The 26,597-nt window shown below is 39.3% G+C and overlaps 1 protein-coding gene across 1 annotated transcript in view; it reads right to left on the minus strand.

Moving 5' to 3' along the window:
• Positions 1–22,554, minus strand: part of slc35f3b (solute carrier family 35 member F3b) — a 46,586-nt gene extending 24,032 nt beyond the window's left edge. Inside the window, exons 1-4 of the mRNA XM_053332997.1 lie at positions 22,457–22,554; positions 21,273–21,525; positions 14,415–14,431; positions 12,626–12,636 (exon numbers count right to left, since the gene is read on the minus strand). Coding sequence (XP_053188972.1) covers positions 12,626–12,636; positions 14,415–14,431; positions 21,273–21,525; positions 22,457–22,554 — 379 coding nt within the window. The remainder of the gene's footprint in view (positions 1–12,625; positions 12,637–14,414; positions 14,432–21,272; positions 21,526–22,456) is intronic.
• Positions 22,555–26,597: the final 4,043 nt, after the last annotated feature.

The raw sequence follows: 26,597 nt of genomic DNA on the forward strand, positions 1-26,597 counted from the left end.
AGTGTGTCCAACCTGGCTCCAATCACAGAGCCAGCTCTTTTGACTAGTTTGTCCAGCCGCCTTGCATCTCTGTGTCTGATGCTGCCTCCCCAGCAGACTGCAGCATACAACCACACACTTGCCACCACAGACTGATAAAACATCTGCAGCATCTTACAACAGATGTCAAAAGATCTGAGCTTCCTTAAGAAAAAGAGGTGGCTATGCCCCCTTTTTGTAGAGAGCGTCTGTATTTATGGACCAGTCCAACTTATTATCCAGGTATACACCTAGATACTTATAACTTGGCACCACCTTGATTGTCCACCCCACAAGTATTCACTGGTTGAAGAGGGGGCTTGAAACTGCGGAAATTTATGATGATTTCCTTTAGTCTTTGAGGTGTTCAGTAGGAGATAGTTCTTGTGACTCCAGTCACTGAAGGCTTTTATCAGATCCCTATATTCAGATTCCTGTCCATTCCTGATACGCGCCATAATAGCAGTGTTGTCCAAGTATTTCTGGATTCCCCTGTGCTGCTCATTAATGTCCCAGAAACACAGTTCCCCAAACTGACATACTATGGCCTTCCTGTCAGGTAATCTGTGATCCAGGAGATAAAGGAAGGCACAATTATAACAGTTTAACATCATTTTCAGTTGTCACTGATTTCAAATTTCTATCAAACAAGATACAGCTCTCTGAGACTGTATGCGCAGCGTTGCTTTGAGCTAAATGCTAAGATCCATATAATCACAGTGACAATGACGAAACATGAAGTCTTTAAGAAACATCATGGGGGAACTAGGAGTGTCTGCACAAAACTCCCTGGTTATCCATAGTGTATATCAAGAGGAAACTCAGTTGGTCACCAAAGTCAGTAGGCTTCCTCATCTTGGGAACATGAATGTTTCATTGTTGAGGTAATTCAGCCTGTGTTTTCTTTTAATTAAACTAAAGAGAGATTTTCAGGGTTTGCTTTTCTTATCTGTACCATCTCTTCCTCCACTGTTCCAGGTCAGGTCATGGACAACAGGCAGCGGAGCAGTAAACATGAAAGCTGAGGGGTTCATTATAAGACTGAAGAGGAGTCCATCTCGCTGCCCTCACACTTAATAACAACTCCCAGTGCGTGAGAAGTGTTGCATCAAGTCCCAATAGTTTGTTTCAAGTACCAGAGAGGTCAAGTTGAATTAACTTTCCCTCTCCATGGGCCCCATACATCTTCAGGGCAGACACGGCTCATCTGTGGAGGCAAGCGGTTGTCAAGGTACTGCAACCAACAGCAGTTTATTGGATTAATGGTCTCAGCGGGTTCCCATGGGAGGTAGCAGAAAACTGTTGCCAAAATACTTTTACCATATTGTGTGCAGAGTTACAGTACATGGTGGCCTGCACTTGCATGGATTTTCCATATGCACTTGAAACCTAATACTAAGAAGCTGTAACTTATACTGCAACCGCAATGACTGAATATTGGTGAATCTAGTAGTGAATCTTTTAGCATATAGGCTGAAATTTTTTTGTAATCAAGAGAGAACTTCCACATAAAATATACCCATCAAAAAGCTGTTGCAGATCAATCCCTTGTTGTTTGGGGGAAACCTCGGTGCAATAATGTAATATATTACCTCTTCAGGAGAAGAGGAGCATGAAATTATACATGGCATGTGATGGTAAAAGTGCTGTTAACACATTCAAAGGGTTATTCTTGATTTTCTGCTGAAGTTTCTGTCCACAATGGTTGGTAGTGGTTGGTAGTGTATATCTTCAATCCCCCAAACAGACATAGCAATAAAGAAATCTTGTGGGGTTTTTTCTTGTTGTTGTTGCTGTTTTTAAATAAACTCACTTTTGTATTTCTTTCTGTGCAGCCTGGATGTATGCTGAGTACAAACTTTGCCTCCAGTAGCTTAGCTCATTTGCTGGATGTGAAAGGTATCAATGGCAGCTCCATCAAGTTTTAAACTTTTCATAGATGCAGTGCAAGCCTAACTAAACTACAGACTATAATTACTTAAAGTATTAACTATGCTACATAAATCTCTGTGTTTGCCAGAAACATAAAAACATCCATAGGTTTGTCTTTGGTAGGAGAAAATAGCAACCCAAAAAAACAACACACTAAGTGTGGCCTCTCCTAAAAGTGACTGCACCCTGTAACTCTAGATTGGAAGGGGTTACATTCTCTGTCTTTTCAGCATGAACAGCAGAGGAAACCAGACTACAATAACGGGCCTGAATGACTACCGGCCAGTGGCTTTAACACCCATTGTCATGAAGTGCCTGGAGAGATTGGTGCTGAAAAACATCAAGGCTGCTCTCCCAAACACACTAGATCCCCACCAGTATGCATACAGATCTAACCGACCAACAGATGATGCCATCTCCACTGCCCTCCACACTGTACTGCTCCATCTGGAAAAACCAAGAACATATGCACGACTGTTGTTTGTGGACTACAGGTCCGCATTCAGTACGATCCTCCCAAGCAGACTGTTTCACAAGATGTGCGACTTTGGCCTCCATCATAACATCTGCCTGTGGATAAGAGACTTCTTAATCAACCGGCCACAGTCTGTGAGGATGGGCCCCCACCACTCCTCCTCTTTGTCTCTCAACACAGGAGCCCCACAAGGTTGTGTCCTGAGCCCCTTCCTCTACTCACTTTACACACATGACTGCACACCCACCCACAACACCAATGTCATCATTAAATTCGCAGATAACACAACAGTGGTGGGCCTGATCAGTGAAGGTGATGAGACAGCTTACAGGGAGGAAGTCTGGAGGCTGACTGAGTGGTGTTCAGTAAACAACCTAGTTTTGAACACTAAGGAAACTAAAGAAATGATCATTGATTTCAGGAGGAAAACAAATGATCATCAGCCACTGGAGATAAACGGGCTAAGTGTGGAGAAAGTGGCAACTTTTAAGTTCCTGGGCACATACCTTTCTGGGGATCTTACATGGACAAAGAATACTCACTGCCTGATCAATAAAGCACAGCAGCGACTATACTTCCTGAAGGCTCTCAGGAAGCTCAACCTCCAACAACACCTGCTGCTGTCCTTCTACCACTGTTCAGTGGAAAGTGTTCTGACTTATGGGATCCTTGTGTGGAATGGCAGCACCTCTGCAGCTCATAAAAATGCCCTGCAGAGGTTTATCAAAGTAGCACAAACAATAACAAAAACACACCTACCCACCCTGGAAGACATTTTCAACTCCCGCTATCTTCAGAAAGCCACCGACATTCTGCAGGATCCATCCCACCCAGGTTAAAACCAGGCAGTTAAAACCAGAACCACCAGACTCTTAAACAGCTTTCATTCCAAAGCCATCACCACATTGAACACAAGTCTACAAACACCAAAGTGCAATAAATCAACTTGTGCAATATTACTGTGAAATGTGAAAATGTATCTATGTTGGCACTTTTGTATGACTGAGTTCCCTTTTGTATGACTGAGTATGTATGTGTATGTGTAGTCTCGCCATATTATAGTACTATTTATTACTTTTTAATTGAGCTCTGTTCTCTGCCTTGGGTTTTGAATTTCGTTGTATTCTATACAATGACAATAAATGAATCTAATCTAATCTAACTGGGGAATTGTCACTTAAAATGACTACATAAATAGGCTGTTCCACATATGCAGTCAAACCAAAAAAAAACAAACAGTCTGACTGGGTGCTTGTTTGAGAGAGGAGCTCATGGGTCACAGAGCTTATAACCTCCACCCACTCAAAGCCCAGAGCTGTCTAGGAGGAGGACAGAAGGAGCCAGACTGGCTGCTGCTTTAAAATGAAGTAATGCAGGAACTCCTCTTAATTACAACCACAGCTAATAAAGTCCGGCAGCATCTATTAAATACCGCCAAGTTGTAATACCTGATGATAGCCCTTATAATCACACTCCATCCCGGTGGCTCATGCTTAATCAGGGAGAGTGAGTCTCCATTAAATTTACATCCCACTAGAGGAATCAGCCCCTGGCAGCACATTTCTCCATTCCAATTAAGGTTGCTTCACAGCAACAACATGTGATATGTAAAAGTTGTATGTGCAGATGTTTGTAGTACAGTTGTTGTATTAAAAGACATGATGGCAGAAATGCTAAAACAAGAATGATTCTGACCAGTATCTGATGCAATAATACCAAACAAGAAAAGGTCAAAATTGGACTTGACACATAGGCAGGCAGATTGGAGTTTGTGAATCTGATCTTATAGAAATATGACAGAGACCCACCTTCAAAAGACACAGATTACCTACTGTATTATTTACGTACGATACAGTGCATACTGTTTTTGTAAAGTAAATACAGCAGACAATAATGCAGCCATAATCATTATATACTCATTTTGATTTCCTTAGACATCACTTAGTATCACTTTTATGGCAGTGGTAATTAGACGAAACAGTTTAACATCATGAAAACAGCAAGATGAGAAATGAGAGAGAATAAATGCTGCTGGCTCCCTCTATTGTCAATCTACAGTATTACTATTTAATCTTTAACAGGGTTTTTTCGGCAGGCAATATAGTCTGAAAAACATCATATTTATTATATATATGCTTTCATGGTAAATGTGATTTTAATTTGACACCTGTCTACTGTTGCTCCAATGCCTCTATGCTTTATGCATTCATAAACAACTTTGAATGTTATCATAACATTCAAAGTGGTCCGTGCTTCTGAAACAGAAAAGGTCTCCCAGCTGTTTTGCTGAAAAGTCTCATCTTTAAACAGCACTTATCTCACTGTGCTTAACATTGTTCATTGTTCTCAATTGCTGTAATTATGGGGCAGCGTTTCCAAAAGCTTCTCACTGCCACTTGCATTTATATCAGGCTATTACCTGAGCCAGACAAGTGTGGACTTACAGTTCTAACATAAGATATTACATAATCTTTTCATTAAGCAATAAAACTATTTCTTTTACTAAGAAATTACATTCTTGGATGGTGCATTTTGTTCTATGACTAACTCTTATGTCAGAGTGCCATGTACCTTACAGATACAACCCCACCATGTAATAAATAGTGAAACTAACAATTAATGTTGCCTGTTTTTTGCTATCAGTGTATGATACAATAGAAAATGGAAAATAGTGGTTATTATCTGTCTCTAATTATCTACAATATTTAACGCACTTCTGTAAATGACATATCATTGACACTGCAGAGCCTCCTTTCTTCCTGCAGGGGGCACTGTGACCACGTGTACTTAAATGTACATGCCATAAAGACACTTGCTCTGGGTCTGGATGAAATATGACCAAGAAATCAAATTTGCACCCCAGCAGTGGAGCAAAAAGTGGGGCAGCAGTAATGAAAGGTGGAGAAGCAATGACCCACATACACAGAAAATACGGACACTAACACACACTTCACAGAGGAACAAACCATTGAAGTATATATACACACACATACACAGAGGTGAAGAATAGTAACAAACACAGTGGTGGCTCTTTGTGATCACCTCTCCCTCTCACCTCCCTTTCTCATCCTTACAGAGGATGTTGTTAGTGCTCTGTCACACTGTGAAGCACTGTCTTCCTTTTTCCTTGTGTTTTTTTTCAAGGGCCTTCTTCATATTGAGGTGACAAAATGCTAAAAAAAAAAAAAAGATGGACCTGAAAAGGCACTGACAACTCTACTAGCAGGTTTAAAAATGGAAACATATCATGGAAAATTACATTTAGCTTTACATATGACCTCACCTTTACAAATTAAATTAAGGGAAAACACTGAAATGAATGAGAATTAATGAAAACATCTAGTTGAATGACAATTATCAATAAACCTGCTTTATGGCTGAAAAATATTGATAAGTGCTTTGATAAACAAGCTTCAAAAGGAGCTCAAAAGATGCCAAATCATGTAAAACTGCACAGTCACTGGTTATCAAAGCTTATGTAGCCTATGACCCACTGTGTTTGAAATGATGCACTTACTTTAAAGTGAAGTAATTTTGAAATGTGTATCTAATCTATCCTCTGCATGTCTGAGGCATCTACCTGGAGGCATGTATGCATCACTGAGGATGAGGCAATGTCTATGTAGTGGTGCATTGCTGGTTATTTTACATCCAGCGAATAGCAATCTGTATCCATGAATTTCAACATCTTTTTCTTCCCTGCATTTTTTAAATATTTTTATTGATCCCTCAGGCAGGACATTGTCTGTTTCTCCTCACTAGTTGGGCTGCAGTGCTGAAAAGCTAGTATGTTACTGCTTAATAAAAGTGTTTCATTAATAATTTAACAGTAAGTGAAGAAATGAGGAGTTATGTTGCTGTTTATGCTGCTGAAAGATGGCTACACATGGGATCCTTCAGTTTAGAAACAACCTCACTGAACTGCCGGGCCATCCAACTGTAAATCACAAAAAACCCATTGAAAAGATCATTATCGCAGCCAGAGCGGAGACCAGGCCTTGTATCCTGCTGAAAAAGAAAAAGAGGACCTGTTGCCACTTTTCACTCAAAACAGCCTAACCGTCTCACTGCTAGCGACATGGGACCCTAAATGAGGGATTCAACTAATCTCCATCTTTGATGGTACCATGGAGACTGCTGACAGAATTGTGTGAACATCCTGTGCACAAATGAGACCAGTAAAATAACACACCTGGGACTGTACACCTCAATTATGCATATATTTGATGATATGAGTCATTTTACTTGAACATAATCGAGGCTGGCAGACTGACAAAAATTGGGCATAGGACTCTGCCTTTTGTGGTAAATAATTCAAAGCTAGGGAATATGTCCAAACACCGGAAAAGAAACTAGCTAAATACATTTGGCAGTTGCAGCAATAACATTATAAAAGTCTTTCTCGGGGGGGAGGATGGTGGTATTCATTGATTGCCTAATGAAAAAAGGATGTTAATTTGACATTGTATAATCGCATTACCATTAAGTTCTAGATCTGTTGGTTTTTGTCTTTGAAGTGCTCAGATTTGATGCCGGGTCCAGCCGAGTCGCTTTCAACACTGATCAAGCTGGTTTCTGATCACTAGCGATCTTTCCATCTACCACAGCAGCAGGTGTTTGGAGGCCCTTCAAAAGGCTAGGAGCAGGTGTGAGTGCTGTCAGTAGTCTAAAATTCACACTCTTTCTCTCCTTTCTCTCCACTTCTCAGTCCAACCTCAAACAGCTAGAGCAACCAGGCAAATAGTGAGCAGCAAGCGTTGGACAAAAATAGAATTTGATGCCCTTGCAAAGCTGTAAATGCTTTGTGTGCTTGTTATGAGGTTTGAAGAGGATGGAGGGGCTGTTTTCTTTATCAGCTGGTGATAGAATCACCAAAAATGAGGCAATTTATCACTCCAATGAGGGCTGTTCTCATTAGAGGGACATCTCTTCTTAATAAGTGTGGCGTAAGCAACATGGGTGTCAATTGTCACCTGAAGTCATGCTCCATTCTCTACAGTAATTACCATGAATTCACACTGAGGAAAAGAAGCAAGGTGCTCTACATATGAGGGTTGTGCATTGTCTGTGTCTGAGCTTGTTTGAATTGTTTGGACAGGAAATAGAATCAGCGTTGATGAAGTGAGTGCATGAAGAAAAGTCTGATTTACAGTAGACACTACAATGAACTCAGTAACCTGTGATAAACATTACACTGTCCCCTCACACACAAATTAATTCTAGTAATATTTAAAGTCTCTTACTCAATGTCAGGCGAAATTGGCTCCAGTTCCTCTGAGACCCTTTAGAGGTTAAGTGGTATGGAAAATAGATGGATGAGTGGAGTATTTCAAATAATAATATTGTCACAGTGACCTTGTTTTTTCTGGGTCAAAGACAGTTAAAGGTCTTTGATATTTTTGGCAATCTTGAGGCAATAAAAACAAGCAAACTGTGATCATCTTTGTAAATGCTCAGTACAATATTCATAAACAGTCCTTTCAGAGTACTGTGCTTACCCTGTGAAGTGATTGTACAAAGTAAGTGCTTGGGCAAATGGAGTCCTGTGCACTGGCTTGATTTGAATAAGCATTGTGATTAAGTGGTTGTTCTGTACATGTAGTGGGCTGAAGGATGTGGACCAGTCAGCTCCCTGAGGGGGAGAGGAGGTTCAAGCCTTCCTGGCTCCTTCTGCACTCCCCCTTTGGCTGTCGGCTCTCATCCATGTCCACAGCTCCCTTAATTGCCTGATTTCTTGACCCACGTTGAATACTTTGTACTGAGGGCTGGGGGGTTATAATAATGACTTATAGTGACATGCATGGGGAAGACTCGCTCCCTTGGCTATCACAGCTCGCACCGACTGACTACAGCCCCATCACAGAGCTCTTGATTTAATACTTAAATTAAATCCTCATATTCATCCATAGAACTGTGCTTCTCACAGAAAAGATTCTGGGTCTGTGCCAGGACGGTAAGACTATGTGACACCAAAACTTTCACATGAAATCGGAGCAAAATGCAGTTGCACGTTTTTAGTCACTTCAGTTCAGATCTCTGAAAATGAATAATTCTGGAAATAAAAACTGCATATAACAATGTTTTTATAGGACAGACAGATAAAAGTATAATTCACAAATATTTATATACATTTTTGATACTGGAATAAAAAATTGATCAACTTGATTGATAGAATATTTATCTCAATCAATAATTTAAGTAATTTAGATCTTAAACAATTAATTGATAACTCAACTAGTTGATTGATAGAATTAATTAGCATTTCAAACTGTAAATGAAATGTCCTTTGGACTTTTTTCTAGAATCTAACAGTTAGTAATTGGTTCATTATGAAATAACCAGCTGATTAATCAATAAATAAATAAAAATAGTAGTTTAGTTACAACTATAGTTTTTTTTTTGTTTTGTTTGTTACTAATACACATTATTATGTAGCTATATCACTGTACATGCATTGATTATTTCCAATTGTGACAACAGGGTTGATGATCAGATCTGGATGTGATTATACTAAAATATGATAACTGATAACAACAACTCTACTGTAGTTTAAAAAAACAACATAAAAACCTAAAATGCACCGTTTCTCCCGTGTTCGCATTTTCAAAAGCAAACTAAATCTCACTCACTGTCTTCTTGATAGTTGTTATGCTTTGAGAAACAATATGAGAGTGCAAACACAAAATATATTTTAAGTCATGTTCTGCTCGTCATCTTGAACAGTTTGTAATGTACTGCATAGAGACTTTAAAGCACTTAAGATCTGAGACGGTCACAGGACTTGTGAAAACTTGTCAGCTGGGGAGTTTTCCATGCTTACACAGTGCCATTGTTCACTATTTATGAAACTCCCCATGCAGTGAGGAACCAGAGAGATGGTCGGATGCGCTTGCTCATGGCTTTTGCATTACAAGGGAAATCAACTGCTTACATTCTCGCTGTCATTAGTGATACTCCTGCAAGCACACCAACAATCTATGAGATGGAATGAGCTATTTAGAAACTTAGCTAGGCAACAATGCACTACTTCGAAATGTGTTTTTGATGTCTTAATATGTATTTCAGTTAAATTCCACATTTCCAGCAATTTGAACTGTTGACACCTATCTGCAGTGAGCTGTTTTCCAAATCCCCATTCACATTAATTAAATTTCTCTCTAACCAGCTTATGAAACCAAATGATAACTTACAAACATGATTCAAATTTGAGAGCATGCAGTGTTCAGTGGGAATATACCCCTTTGAACAAGTTTAGAAAAAAACAGACCAGCTGTCCAACATTTACCAAAGATATTTTTTCAGTGCAGACACAGCAATTAACTAGTCTATCACAGCCTACACAGACTACAGAGACAGTATAGCAGGCTTTATAATCTAGAAATAGATTCATCCAGTTGGTTGTCTTTGTTGTTGTTCTTCAGAGCAACATCCTAATTCTCTGACAGAGAGTTTAGACCAGGAGGAAACTCTTATATACACATGTACAGTAACCTATGTGTCAATCTATCATATCATAAATCACATTGCTTGATCAGCAGTAAGTGACTTCAACATGAAGATGCTTCACAATGAAGAGTGATGGACAAAACGACAGCGTGGAAACTCAGTTACAGAACATAATCTGATCCTCCCCTGGTACCACCAGGCTGTGCCTTGGGGGCATAACTGTACTGTTCACTTCCCCCACTTTGCCCTAGGCTGCACCATCATCGCCTCCATCCCTCCTCCCTTATAAACCCTGATCAGCCATGTGTAGGGGAAGGGAGGGTGAGGGTGCCCAAGCACTTGCCCCTTTGCCCCTTGATGTCCAGTTTCGGTTGTCACTTCAAGGAACGCTTGTTTTGTTTTCCATTTGGATGTTGCAACCCCATATGAGACACTGAAGCAACTGTTACTGTTAACATGGAGCAACTAACAACCACTGCCCACTCCTGCTACACTGGTGCTAAAACAAACAAAACCTCTGTGCTAAAGCTAGCAGGCAAACTGGAACTGCTGTCATGAGACGGATGAATGAATCAGAGTTCAGAGGATGAAATATGACATTAACATGTACTGCATCAAATAATCTGTATAAAAATACAACTAAATAAGAAGCAAAAACTCACATTACATTACATTACATTGCAGTAATGTTAATGTAGCTTGATAATTTGGATAGCATGACTGCTGATCCACTCCCACTGTGTGTGGTTTGCCCACAATTACTGTAATTATACCATACAAGTTAAAATTCTGCTTCATGATCTGTCAAATTTTTAAAAACAACTTTTTTAATTTTTAAAGTGAGTGAAGGAATTAGGAGTGAGGAGATGGAAAAGAGAAAAAATGCAGCATGTAATGCTATTGAAAGAAACACAGAGAATGTAAAAAAAGAGAGAAAATCTAATACATTTATTTGATTCAAGATTTAAAGAAATGTATTAGATTTAAATACATTTCCATTTAAAGTTTAAAGAGGAACGAGAACGACATGAACCAATTCAAAGCAGGAAACCTATAAGGAAATTACACCTGTATCTAGAAAAATTAATGGAAAATATTTTTAAAGGCACAATTTGTTATCCAAATGTAAACTAAAGGGCATCCCCACTGATAAAAGTCAAAGCTCAAGATGTTTTATTAAGCTATTAAAAGGTAGTTGACTCCAGTAACTATGTTAATACAATGCCAGTGAGAAAAACCTTGAAGATATGCTGATGAAAGGTAGAAGTAGCAGAAAAGGACTGTATGTATATCAGAAGAAATACAGTGGGAAATAATCACAATCAACTTTGTTCTCATATTATCAATAGGACACACATAGAAAGCAAATCATAGCCTACCCTTCCCATTTCATCTGGTTGGGGGACAATGATGTAGTTTGATGCAGTTTGTTCTAAGATTTTATGTTACTTTCTGTTTGAATATAGGTTAATATAATTCAACAGGTTATGCTATAAATGATGTGTACAGTGTTCTTGTTCCATGTGAAGAACCTGCATCTCTAAAGGTCTCTGCAAGGCCATGACTCCATGGCATCAGCACTGCATCTATATATCAATGCCAGAACATTCTTGAAAATGTGCTTCTCTCAACCATAGTGTGAAGCAATATACCTAAAGCACCATATTACACTGTGGGCTGAAACGCAAGCTCAAGTCTGCAACCATTTCCAAAATAACTCCATAACAGTATATATTGGCTTTTAACTAAACAACCAGAAAAGAGGCTGTTTAACAGATCTATTTTACATATGCTATGCATGGCTGCTTTTGTTTGTTTGTTTCTGGTCTTAGATAACAGAAGCCTTTTCCAAATTAATCTCAAGTGCCACATGCTGAGCCTGCTCAATTTGTACTGCAGTGAAGGAAGAACAAGTTTCTCTTATCCACATCCCCACCTGCTTTTACCTTAAGTGACTAAACCAAATAGTAGAGGCAAACAAGGACAGAGAGGATGGGACTGGAATAGATTTAAGCTAAAAAGTACCAGATGGATTGATCAATGGAGTCACCACTCTCAGCCTGTTGAAAAAATTCAGTCACACATCCAATATATCGGAAATGGCAGTCAGACAAATGGAAACAGACAAACAGTATGAGAAATAGCAGGATACTGTAGCTGGCATGAGCAGATGTCGCATGACAGTGTAGGGAAGAAGAGAGGATAATAATAGAACATCTTCAAAGAGGATCCTAGTAGAGAGTCAAACTACATTTGCAACTCTAATGTTTTTATGTTCATCATCATTTGTAGCCTATAGCCTACATAAAGGATCAGACTCAAACACTTGAGAGCCCTGAAAAAAGCAACCAGTTGTAGATCATGGAGAGCTGTTGAAGAGTAAACTGTTTGTGACTGTGGCTTTCTCCATCCTTGCTACCAGCAAAGTCTTGTATCTGGACCGTATGTAATGCTAGCATGCAATGCTCCTTGGTATAAAGTGATGCTGTGTGGTGCAACACAGCAGTAACTGTCGGTAGGGTCAGTGGTCTAATTGTTTCAAGTAGTTTTGAATATCACTTTATTCGTTGAACCAGCTATCACACCAGACTGCAATCTATGTGTTAGAGCCAAAAATGTGAACATATTGTAATTTGGTACAAAATAACGTAATAATCATAACATATATTAAAGAATGACTGTATTTACTGCATATACAGGAGTCTTTATAGTTATGAATCTACTGAATGTAACTGCTTTTTAATAGTGATTTGCCAGGTTTTACACTGAGGCAAGCAGACAATAATCTATCAGGGACAACTGAACAGAAATCTGCAGCATGTGTACAATCAAGCATAATTATATTTTTTACCTACATACATTTAAGCATCAATATAACTTGAGGTCAAACAGCCATGTTTTTTTTAATGCACCCCTCTTCCCTCTGGAACATGTTGTGAAATTGTTTCTCGTCACCATTTATCCAACGGGGCAAAGTATCAGGTTTAAAACAAACATGTATCAGCCAAGAATTAGTCACCATCCATTTACTGTCAGCTTCTGGAAAATATGAATCACTAATGCTGGTGAAATTAGTGCTGACCCTGGACAAGGCTGACTGTACACAATGTGTTTACTCACTGTTTACATTATATTTACTGTCTGATTTGAAGGTGGACAACTGACTGATGTTTGTCACTACTGATAAATCTGAAGGACTGTATGATGATTTGCTATGAGGGTGATATTTAATGCAGCAGTCATACATGTACCCCTACACGGTTTGTTGTTTCATGTGCTATTCAAATTAATAGTCACATTTATGTTGTCAAACTCTCTACCAAAGAGAATCACCAACTGCTCTCTTGCTGTCAAATATATTTTTTGGTGGGTTTTATAATAACGTCTGTCTATTTTCATGTTCTGCAATGTTTTTTAGCAGTTAAACCATTCCTGCCCTCCTATTCACCCATGTTGTAATTTATCAACTATATTAGCCTTTACAGTATTTGATGCATGTATATGTGTTGTTTGAGAAAATCAATCGGAGAGATTCTTGCAAAGATGTACAAGAAACTGTTTACTACAAAATTCCATCATAATAACAATATACCACATAACTTATTGTGTTAATATACTGTGTTCAGTAGTGGAACAGTCAGTAGCATCCAATAAATCTTAAAGCACCATTAATTGATTTTCCTTCTTTTGGGAGGGCAGTTGGGTTATACCAGTATTGACATTTTATACCCTAGTAAAAATGTTATGACAAATGTTTTAGAGAGCTGTTCCCTACAGCAAACATGCAACAACACTGATGAATACAAGTCCAATGATAACTTAGCTGCACTTGGATCGACACACTCCTGTGGGAAATGATTGGGTTACGTTGAACAGCTATTTGCTAACTTTGCCTGTTTGCTCTTTGCTGTTTGGTGCTAGGTTCCAGTGGTAAATGAATGAGAACGGTGAGAGTGAATCAAAAGAGTTAAGTTGAGGTCGTAAAATCAAAACAATGAGCTGGGTTTCTCACGACGTGCTATCCTTTTTTGACCCAAAGATAAAAATGTAGTAAAGTAAATTAGGTATAACTGTACTCAGATAGAAAAGAAAAATCATTAGCAGACTACACAACAAATGGTGTGCCAATCGACTCACTTGTGTTTTCTCACTGCACTTCTCGTCTCTAATTGGAATCATCAGAAAAAGAAACAGTGTGACTAACGCCTGTGGATTAGTGTTGGGCTCTGTAGCATCTGGTGCTCACATGCAGCAAAAAGGTCAGCTGTCGGTCATGGACCAGGGTTGACACGTATCCTGCATAATGCCTCGGGAATAAATAACTGCAGGAGCATAATGTAATGGTGATGGGATATGCAGAAAAAGGAAAAGTACGCTTTTTATCTGAAGGTTTAAGAAAATTTGAAATGGAGAAGGACATTTTCTAGCAAATAGGAGAAGAGGTAAATGGATATAACACTGCATGTCATGGACAATCTGACTTGGAACCTAAACACCTCATCTCTAGCCATGACAGCCCAGCAGCACTTGCACTTCCTGTGACAGGTGAGGAGAGCCCACCTCCCCCTTCCCATCCTTGCCACATTTTAAAGAGACTCTGTAGAAAGAGTACAAACCAGCTGCATCTCATTCTGGTATGGAGACTGGAGGTTCCCTGAAAATCATGATGAGCACAGCTGGGAAAATCATTGTGACTTCATTCTCATTCATTCAGGACGTATTACACCAACTGACCAAGGCCACCAACATTACTGAGGACCCCACTCATCCCCATCATGGCCTGTTTGCCCTTCTGGCATACAGTCACAGTGAAGGACTTGCAGACACACACACACACACACACACGCACACGCACACGCACACGCACACACACACGCACACACACACACTTCTCGTCCAATTAGAGACGAGAAGTGCAGTGAGAACACACACACGCACACACACACACACACAAACAAACAAACATATGCATCACTCTTGCATGCAAACTGTGCCGGGAACTGCTTTCATCCTGTGAAGTGCAATTTTATTCATTGTGTGCCATATACCCATAATTGTGCCGTATATTTATATAATTAATGTATTATTTTTAACTTTTGTCAGTTTTTCACTCTTTTTTTTTCATTCTTGAGCCAGGCGTATAATTTTGTTCTGCTGTGCACTTGCCCTGTGTCTGAATGACGAAGTTAATCTCTTAATACTGAGATGATTTTTATTTCTGTTTTCTTTTTCTTTTCTTTTTTTACTCTTTTCACATTTTCAGTCTTGACACTTGGAACAAATGTGGGTGTTTTTCTCTGTTGTAATAACGATGTCTGCTCTAACTGCGTAATGGACACAACATGATATCTTTATAACTGGCCTACAGATTCACACTACTTGATCACAGTTGGGGAGAGATTGAATTTGTGTGTACCTGTGCTGCTAGGTGCTGTCCATGATTATCCTCTCCCATCAAGATGTCCACATAAGCCTCCTAATTACTTGCATAAGCCAATTTACACTTTGCGCTTTCAGTTCCTGAGTACTGCTCCTCTGTGGCTAACACAGACAATGATGTGCTTTGTATGGTCACAGCAGACCCAGGATTAATTACGCAGAGGTAGGAATCATCACTTCACAACTTCTAATTAACAGCAGATAAAAGGAGCGAGGAGGAGAGAGGGATGACAGCAGGACAGGATTTGGCATTAAACTGGCAGGATTTCAATTTCAAGGAAGAGTGAGCGCTGAGGACAAAGTACTACAGCTGTAATTCAGTTACTACTACTGTCTTCAGAATTAATTCTGAGAAACACCAACAATGGCAGGCTGAGGCAACTTAGCTTGTTGTTGCAACTATTATGCAACTTACTGTATAAAGATGCTACCACTCTGCTTTCCATCAAGGAACATGTCCCTACCGAAAGGTTCCTCTGAGAAACATTCAGCTCTACAATAATGTTACAAGCCCTGTGAACCAACTGTCTCATTTGCTCTTCTTCAGGCACCCTCCTCTATCCTTGGTAGTCTCCATCACTTTGGATGACACTGACAGCAAAGACAAGCAGCTAAAAGAAACAAGACAGGGGTTTTTCTTTTTCAGGCATACGGCTGATGTGCTGTTCCTCCAGTCCACTGGGCACACTTCTGCACTGGGCGGGACATCTGTAGCAGGTGTGTGATGATGATCTATGCATCCCCCTCAATTATAGATGTGATGTTACGCAACAGAAACTGCTTCTACTGTACTGGAGGTGGCAACAAAAAAGCCTAAAATACACTTGTTCAGAGAAGCCTTGACTAAACCATTATAAGACAAAGCATGAAACTACTTAGCTCAAAAAGTTTATGAAACACAGGAAATAATAAGTTTTAAATACATTTTTGACTGTGGTTTAATGATACAGAAATTGAAACTATTTTCCTGTTAAATTTATACAGAAGGGCGGCAACATGGTTTGTGCCCCACTGAGTCTGTAGTTACTTTGTTTTAAATCGAACTAAGCTCACAAAATATCATCAGAAATGTCTTTTGCACTGAATTCTATGCTTGTTCTTCTCGCTGCTGATTTTCATTTTGGTCGACTGAGACTGCAAGCTGAAGCAGGATAATTTTCTGCTCGGTAGCTCTGCTGTAGAGGCAGTGCCTCAGCTCCTATGGCGATGGGTTCAGACAGACCATAGTTATTGATACATAAACGCACAAGTGAAAAAGAACTGCATGTCTGAATAATCCCATTCTGCCATCATGTCAGATATTGGCATGAGTACTATATGAATTTGGTATATACCCAAAACTCATAAATATGTGTCCCGCTGTCATATAACCCATTTACATTAAATATTAAATACACCATGATGTTCAAGTCCTTTGGGTACTGATTTTTTTAGTATATTGTATGTTATGCATATCATTTAAACATGTAGCAGTATTTAAAAATGCATGCATAAAGACAGATTAATAAATAAATTAAATTATTTATTGTAATAATGTACTGTTGCTGTCTCCATTTCCTTAACCACTTTTTGTTTTTGTCTTCCTCTGAATTACTATGCATGCGAGCATGGGAAAAAATTTTTGTGTAGACATAATATTGACTCTGTTTATTTATGTATATGATATGGTCTATGACAAGACCTGTGCCTGTAGGCTACAGATATGGATGTAGTTGATGAATGTTGTAGAGGTTTCTCTTTAAATCTAATACACAATGTGATAATTCAGTGTCAAACAGCAGGAAAAAAAGAAAAAAAAGTTAAGTTACCTACTTACTTCATGGGTGTGGCTATGACAAACAACTGAAAAGCCATTGCTCTCATATATAGCATCATTTTCACATCATCAATTAAATAATGTCAAGACTACAAAATTTAAGGAACATTTTGCCCACTTACACTCATTTACACACTATATTTCTTCTATTTCAGCCAGTAATTTAAAACATGTCCCAGGGTGAATTTCCACAATCTTCAGACAACATGCTCGACCATGTTGCACTCTATTGTGGTTTATAAGAGAGCAACAGTCAATCCATTGGGGGAAAAGGTCAGTTTTTCCTCTCAGTTACATTGCATCTTGTGGCTGCATTTCACTGTGGTCTGTTGAGAATATATGGTCAATAGAAAAACTATGGTCTCTGCATCTTTAATTATGCAGGTGTGAAATGGAGGAAACTATTGAACTTTAAGGAGTTTGTAACCAACCTTCTATGCAAGCTGGATTTTTTGGAGTTTTTGAACTGAGCAAGTGACATTACTGTTCCCTTCTTTCTATCCCACTCCAGCTGAGTTTAAAGGAATCATTTTAGTCATCAGCCACAGTCAACCATACTTTGCCCATCCCTTCCAGCTGTGTTACTTCCAGCAGTGAATGTGAAAATCGGGTACATGGGCTATCTCTAACCTGCTCCACTGTGCGTCTCACCATGGCCAAACCCTGAGCTCAAAATAGACTCCAACCTCATTTCATGCCTCGTGAAGCTCTAAATTTGCACCAGAGGGGACGCTACATTTGTGATAGATAGTGTGAGTAAATTAGGAAAAAGAACAAAGTCTCTTTGTCTGACAAATGTTTCACTTCTCAGTGGAACTGGACTAACCTAAAGGGAGAATTTCACAAAAAAAGGCCTAATCTTAGAAAACAGCATTTATTTCTATGAGGATCAGAAGGAAAACAAGCTTCTCAGCCTAAACTCAATTATGGAATTAACTCATGACTAGAACACATCTTCAATCATTAAGATAAACAATAATAGTGCATAAGGCAACTAGCTGGCCTGATGTTATGTTGTCTTCCATAAGAGCAACTATAAGCATGGACATTACTTCACTTTTTGGAAAACTGTTTCAGGTGTGGAAAACCCTGTAAGTATGTTTAAATTGTCCCTGCTTATTGCCAAGATCAAGTGAATGCCTAGACATTTAATTACAGCTGATTTAAAGAGGCTCAATCTGCTGATGACATTCTTGACATTCCATTTGAAACAGATTTCTACTTTTAACTGCAAGAGGAAAGAGGTCCGTCATATCTGTATTAGTTAACCCCCAGCAGTGACATCAAATTAAATTTCTTTTTGGGTAAAATTCTAATCAGTTTAAGAAGCTGTGCCTTTGCATACTCAAGAGAATGAAATTCGGATTCTCAATCAGTAAACCCAGTGCATTTTTCTCCAGTGACCTTTCCCCAGTAACCGGTGACCTTTTCTTTGATACAGACATCAACAGTTTTTCCCTCACAGAGAAGAAATAGATAACTGGCATTGTGGCTGTATTTCTGTCTTAATCGATTTACTGCCACAGACACAGGAGAGAGGAAAGAGAGCATTTAAATGCCATGTGAAACTTAATTCTGCTTTGAGTTTGCATGCACTCCACTTATTTGAAAGTTACTCACTCTAGCAGGGTTTTCATGTTGTGTTTGGTACTTTTACACATGCAGTTATGCTTGGGTGGCTTCTACAACATCCTGCACATTTTTGATTTCTGCAGTTTCATATTCAGGATATTGAGATGAGCCATTAAGCCACAGTCATGGCTGACAACTAGCTTTACTCTCACTCTCACTCTGCTTACTCCTGTGTAAAAGAGCATATGCGCCAATCTGGAGAGGTTGGTGGTAAATGAAACAAACAGTCTCTACTGAGAAGTACTCTGCCTCCCACCTCTCTTGAAATTGGTTGCCTTCAGCATCAACCCTTCACTCTCCAGCCATTACAGCCATTTCTTTCTACCAAGTTGCCAGTGAATCCTGAGTAGTCAGGTTGTGTGTGTTAGAGAGAACTGTGGGCTGCTTTTGTTCAACACATGGCACGCAATTGTGTGCAACGTGTGACGAGTGAGACTCCAGTCTCTACAAAGCACAGCTGCAACTAGGTGGGCCACGGTGAACTGATCTGGCATATTTTCATTTTGCTTTGGGTTTGGTTTGTTTGAAACGGAAGCAAGCTGAACAAACGCGCAAACATTACCTGAAAGGCAAAATGCAGCATCAATTAATTGAGAAGTGACATGTACCCCTGATGGCCATGCACACAGAGAAGTGTCTAATACAACAGTGCAACTCATCGTGAAACATTTTATTGGCAATATGACAACATAAAGTAGCATTCAAGAGGAAAGACTACACTACATAAATAAGTAGTGGCTGTTATGAGTAAGTGTTTTGGAATTAGATAAAAACAATTTTCCCCATTAAAGATGAAGTGTCTGTGCTTTTGAGAGAATGGACACTTGTGTAATTCAGTTTAATGAAAACAGACCCACTCTATCAAGCAATACTCGCTATTACTGTAGGTCTGTTCCATAACAGCCATTATGATTTGGTGTTTAAATGGAAAACAACAGCTACACAGATAATGAATTGCTTGAATCATTCAGAAACACAGTTTTTGGAAGCAAGTGTAAATTACCTGCAGATAAACAGCAATGGCTCTAGGCTGGGATTAAGGCAGATTAATCAAATCAACACACTAGATGGTTAAACATATGATTAACGCTTGCATGAATAAAACTAAATCTCATAAATTCGTCCATCCATTTAGTATTTCAGTGGTATTAGTGATCAACAACAAACTGGATGCTTGAAGTCCAACACAACTTCTTAATATGCCCCTCTTGAACAGATCAGTATATTAGAATATGAAAAGTACCAATGACTATCAAAAGACCTAAATCAAAATATGTATACAACAGTGATAAGTATATTTGACTACCATCGCTTTGGCCCCCAGATGGCCCCAGAGAAGACAGAATAAAGTGTCATATGCTTATATCTAATCAAATTTAAATTTAGTAAAAAATATATATATTATTGAATCATGGTCACCAGGCTTAAAGTAGAATAATCTGCTCCTTCTGGGCTATAGCACCCCTTCTATATGATCAGTAGAGAAGACTTTCTTCTCTACTGATCATATAGTAAAGACAAATTAAAATGTGAGCAGCAGCTACCCTGTGAAGTCTGCAGTGTTCAGAGGTTAGAAGGTATATGCCTATGAATTTTAAAGTAGCCTGGCAGCTATTTAATATTGCAGTCTCTCTTATGAAATTTACTAAATTTGCCACCAGCCTGCAGCTAAAGGTCATCGAGGAGCACAATCATTCTGAATGTATTCCCATCAGTGCAGCAATGACAAACAAATGAATGAAAGATTGACAGTTGGTTGTGGTTTGTGCTCACACCACCTCAGAAAACTATAGCCACAGAGCAAGTGAAGCAGGACTGTGTATCCATCATATAGCATCCAGCCTGCATCAGTAGCAGTTACAGCTCAGGCATTTATTGGTTTGCATGAAAAATGATGCAAATCTACTGAAGTGATGCAGATAAAGACAATGAGAGAGAGTAAAATAAAAGCTGCATAGACAGCATTTCTTTTCTTCTTCAAAGAATCAACTGCTCCAAGCAACATTTCCACTGTGTGACTCCAAGCTCCACAAGCTCCACTGAAGCAAACATTAGCTGCGGCAACCAGAAGCAACAATGATGCTTTAGCAATCTAATTCTCAGAGTCAAGGGAGAGATAAGATTTCAGTTCAGTGAAAACAATAACAAAAACAATGATTATGTGTACATCATTATTTTCTCATCTGAGAGCGATCTCTAACCCCTGAATGCTTTTAAACTTAAGTCAATGTAAGGATTCAAAGATAGATGCAAAGAAGTTGAGTACTGGGATTCAGAGGAGACACATCATGGGGCCCTTAAATGCCTTGTATTGGCAAAAGAATGGAACAGGGAGATTTCCATTATCCTATATGGACTCTCACTGTAACATTGTGAAACCTGCAATTAGTGCAGATTTATACACTTTTCTGTATATTGCCATTATTATGTTCCAAATCCTGGTTGCATGAGCCATCAGTGCACCTACAGACCTACTATAACACTTTATGTTCTACAGTGCCAGAAGTTAACAACCCCGTGCATGTAAACTGCAGCAACATTGCTGGACTCACTCTTGTAGCTCGCACTCCAAGGCTGATATCCATAATAGCCGGTGATCCGCAATATTCGCTCCTCTATGGACGCGCTGTTGATATCCTCAACTGAGCGGGAAGACTTGAGGTCCTCTTTGATGGCCTCGTCCACCACCAGGTACTTGAGCTGTCTGAGCTGAGGGCTGATGTCCGAAAGCCTTCTGGGGCTCACGTCGGGCGACTTGCGCATCCCGCTGGGAAGAGAGAACAAGGGTTGGCGGTGGTACAAGACAAAGTGAGAGCTCTGGGCAAATGGACCTATAAAGTATGAATATGACTTGGTGATAGAAGAGCTCTCCTTGGCTAAAATAGGGAAGTCAGTGTTTCATGTTCCACAGAGACCAGCGTTAAGGGCCCCTGCAGCGCCTCTCATCATCCTTCACTGGCCTAGCGCCCGCTGAACAACACTAAGAAAGACATTAAACGAAAGTGACTGGTCTTGCAATTGTTGTATAGGCCTACTATGTACTGTGCAACTCATATTATAGGCTTATAGGAATTTGAAACTAATGAATCGATCATAAATGATTTGTAGAGATGGAGAGGAAACACTTGTGACAGCTCCGGGCTTCCTGTGTAGGCAATGGAGCACAAAACTGCGCCCAGACTGCTCATACCCTACAGCCTATCAGATATCATTTTGGTCATGCTGAGCAGAGGAGAGGAGATATATGGGCAACTTTTCTCTTTGCTTGCAGCAGGTGAGGTAAAACAATACAAAAAGATTCCTTGAATATTGCACCAATAAAGCGTAAAAGTAGGTTACCTGACAAAACCTTACAGGCGTTATGAAAGCATCAACATCTGAAAGCAGAGCATGATTTACTGAAGCACTGAGACAAATCGGGGTGTACAATATTACCCTGTGCTGCCATATCGTTGTCTATATGTTTGTACAGAAGTGCATAAACTACTATAAGGCAATATCCCTCAGTTAAATTTTTAACGTCAATTAAATCAATTAGAACCAAAAAAAATCGAGTTAATTTGTATTCACAGCATCCCTGCCCATTAAAGTCAATTTACTCAATCGATGCTCCTGCAAAATGCAGTGCGCAACAGGTGTTTACAATCTGTCGTTCGGGCTGCAATGCATTTTTTTTAAAAAAAGTTTAAATATCTTACATGGGCATCAAAGTAGTAGGAGGTCCAAGGTAGCACATACAATCCCGGTGGGGCCGTGCGACCCGGTCCCACACAGTGCCCTCTCCATCCCCGTACATCCTTAAGGCCACTAAGCGAAGCAGCTACTGTACATCTAAATCCTCATCCGGGTTGACTGAGATAAGTAGCATCGTGCCGCTCCTTCTCACCCTTACAAACATATGCTGAAGTGGCTGGCTTCAATACAGACTGTTTCAACATTAAAGGATGCGCGCTGCTTTGGCTGCTGCTGGTTGCTGGAGGCACTGCAACAGCTCCATCTAGCGGATTCATTGCAATGATCATTGTTGGGGACTCTGAGTCAGAGATACAGAAAAGAAAATTACCTTGAGCTCAGATATCTGAAATAACACACCAGAGCCTTATCATGTATCTTCTTATACAAGGCCATCCAGAAATAAACATTTAACCTTCCAATGGTGAAATTAAAGTTAAAGCTGATTTGGATTTCCCTCTGGAGCACCACAAGGATCCCTGCACCTCACCTGACTCAGCTCTGTCATTGCAGCTGATGTGAAAACTTATTTCTCTGAGGCTCTGTGACTCAAAAAGTCCAACCACTAATCTACAAAACATGCAGAAATCAGCTCCAGTCAAATTTTACAAATGAGCTTTCTCCCTTCCCCTTTTATCTGTCATTTTCAGACAGGCGGCAAGTCTCAGTGGCTCAGGATAAAAAAACAAAACACATGCATAACATTACTCTGAAGTGTGAAAATATTTGTGGCTCAGAACAGTATCGTGTGTTCTGGATGGTGAGGTTTTTATTAAAGAAATCTATCAAGCGTGAAATGGCTTGGTAATGTGGGGCGGACATCAAATAATTGTCTTAAACGATGATATCACCATCTGTAAACCAGTGACACCCCTGCTTATCTCTTGTGAAATCACTTTCATTTATCCTCCTCTAAATTTTGGAACATTTTTTAAAGGAAATCAATTTTCAGACTCTTTCTTTAACTGCTAAATCCCACATTTCATTTATGGTTTAGAGAGAAAGCCAGAAAAGTTATTTTCCTGGTGTTTCTATTGTTGTTGTCACTTTTACTTTATGTGCTATTTCTTGTTATCATGCAGGGCATCACAAGAGTACTGAAAACACAATCCTATCAGTTTAAGAAGCCCAGGGTGCACGGAGAAGTGGATGGTAGAGATGAAACAGCAGAAATATTGTTACTGTTCAGTCCCACAGAATCAAAGACAATTACTGGGATATAGTTAATTGCATCCAATCAGAGCAGTGCTTCCAGTAATAGTAGGGGTAATCATGTGCACTGGTTGTGATTATATCTACTTGGAAAATTAAATCAGGCGACTTTCATCATCTCATGTGTTCAGAAGGGTGAAATGTGCAACAATAACAGTACACTTAGTCAGATTTTCATACTGTCTCATGTTTAAAAACTCATGACTGTCATAGTATTCAAATGTTGTTATATTTGTAGCATGGGAACCCCCCCCCCCCCCCCCCCTTGACACTGACTAATACTGACATGGCAATTAAATAAGTCAGTTTAGCTCATCTGAAGACAAAAGTTTATTTAGAGTGTGTTATATTTTTTTCTGTCCCTAGATAAACCTACACTCTACACATATTAAGAAGAGTAGAGGTCTACCTTGCATGAGTGTGGTGATGTCCATAGGTCCCAGGTCTGTGGTCCACTCGCTGCATTGCGTCGGCATTCTGTGAAGCGCAGAGAGCAGCAGCACAAATACACTGACTGTTTTTCGAAGACAGGTTTTGCATCGATCAATGACCAGCCACACCTCACACATCGACACAGTGGAGGGGAACCTGTGCTTAGTCAAGCAAAATGAAAAAAGAAAAAAAAAAGTGAGTCCAGTCATCAATAAACAGGTCAACACCTCCCATCGACAGCCTTACGGGGAGGAGAGGATCAGGTTCATCTTGCATAATGCACCTCTCAACTTCACAGCTCAGCCAAACTCAAATCAATTCTCACCGTTCAACCTGCTGCTTTGCCAACATTAAATGGACACCTTGCCTGGGAGGCACAGCTCATAAAAATCAAAACAGCTGATATAAAAGAGGTGCTGATATATTCAACTCATTCATCGCCGTCCAGCTCACCATCTTCCACTTCAGCAGGCCACTAATAGCGATGTAATTGGTGCCCCAAACGGCAGGGCATTGCACTCCTTTCTAAATGTGGATCAGAGATGAGCTGAGAGCCAAAGATCAAGGCCAAGAATCAGAAAATGAGCACACATCCAAATGTTGCTTCACACAAAAGAAATTGACTGCAATAATAGTTCCAGTGGACCTTTTTCACAGCAGTCATTTTCACTTTTTCATAGCAGGAGAAGCAAAAGGTGTAACTAATAAAATCAGAGATGACTCAGTTCCATTAAGTGTCCCAGTACTCATCCCAGTGAACCTGCATACACAATACCAGAGCCTGGATCTGGCTTATCTAAATATAATGCAGCTATTTTTAATAACATCTGTGCTTTCCCTACTATAACATGCTCAGGTTGGTGATGTGTAATAGTTCTATAGACTTCTTTGACAGCTCTGGCAGGTTGACCTGTTTAACACATGTTGTTATTATTATAACATTAACAGTATAATAGCGGCTCTGTATTTAAGTGGTCCCCTGTCAGGGTAACTGAGACATTAAAAGGAAAGCAGTCATCATTAATGTTAATTATTACACCTGTGCTTTTCCTGCTCTGACAAGTACAAATGTCGGCCAGAGAAACAAATTATGCATTTAGTACTACATATCAATTACATTAAAGTTTTTGCTCAAATTTAAGCTCTTTATTTCCATTTTATAATAATTAAACCATGTAGCTTTTAGATTGTTAATGGCCATTGATGTCTTAGTAATTAATGGGTATTGGTCAGTGAGAATCCATCAAAATATTCCCAGGATATCTCCAGATTACTTGTGGTGTCTGTAATCATGGAGAAAATAGTGCCAGATGAAGATTTCACTATCCTTCATTATAACCTCTCATTTAGCTCTTTTATAACTTCAAAAGGTCATACACCTCAGTGCTTTGTCAGAAAACAAAAGCCAGCAGATTAGAAACCTTGTTTTACTTTCAGTCATTTCCATTATTTATTTTATCCTCTCGTGTCCAGTTTCATTCAATTAAAAAAAGTATGATGTAAATTCTTGCTCTTCTTACCATTAATATTTAATGCAGCTCTCAGCCTAGAAACAGTGGGACAAGCCATTGCTGATTGGCTGATGCAGGAATAGAAATGAAACTCTAAGCCAGTAAAAAAGGTCCCATTTATAACTGCGAATTTAAGCACTACAATTAGACGTTTCTGACCATTTATTTCTCATTACCCAGTGATTAATTGCTGACTTTTGTCTTGCATATGCTGAAAGGTATTGATATAATTCACAGAGACACATTTGAATGAAGAAGGACCTATCTGTTCAAATGTTATTTCAGCCAGAAGGAAACATAACCTTTATGGAATCGGCACCCCGTTGTTCCAAGAGCCAGTGTGATTTCTTAAGGGTATATTTGTTATTCAGCTGCCATTATTGGTAAGGTTGACACACAGCTGGAGAGTAGCAAGCAGAATCTCTATGGACGAGAGGACCTGCTGATGCTATTATGTGAACATCATGAAACAGTTAGATGCTCAGGCAAACAGGTCTAGTGGGGGAGAAAGATTGGTATCCTCTGCCTTTTTCTCTGGCCAGCCTTAACTGGCCTGATTTCCATTCTTAGATATTCCCTTTTTAGTTGTGCTGACAAATGAAATGTCTAAAATATGTGATTAAAGCTCTGGGGTGTCTTTGCATAGTCCTTCCTCTGTTGTGCCACTATTAATATTGAAAGACATTTCTGAAATACTATGACAATGGCACTTCAAAGGTGCTTTTCAGCCAACTTCACAACAGAAAGAATGTAAAAATGTTTTCATCAATGCATACAACTATCAAATAAATATAATCAGTGGTCATCTCCATTGTAACGCATCCCTTTTTTTCTTTAGAGATTCATAACCATAGAAGAAATGTTGGAAACTGACCTACAGCTCAGTTTCTTTCATATGTTGTAAATCTGTCATCTATTCTTTAAATGTATATCCTCTTGCTTTTTATACCTG

Source organism: Scomber japonicus, chromosome 14 (genome assembly GCF_027409825.1).
Source record: "Scomber japonicus isolate fScoJap1 chromosome 14, fScoJap1.pri, whole genome shotgun sequence".
In the NCBI taxonomy this organism is placed as follows: domain Eukaryota; kingdom Metazoa; phylum Chordata; class Actinopteri; order Scombriformes; family Scombridae; genus Scomber; species Scomber japonicus.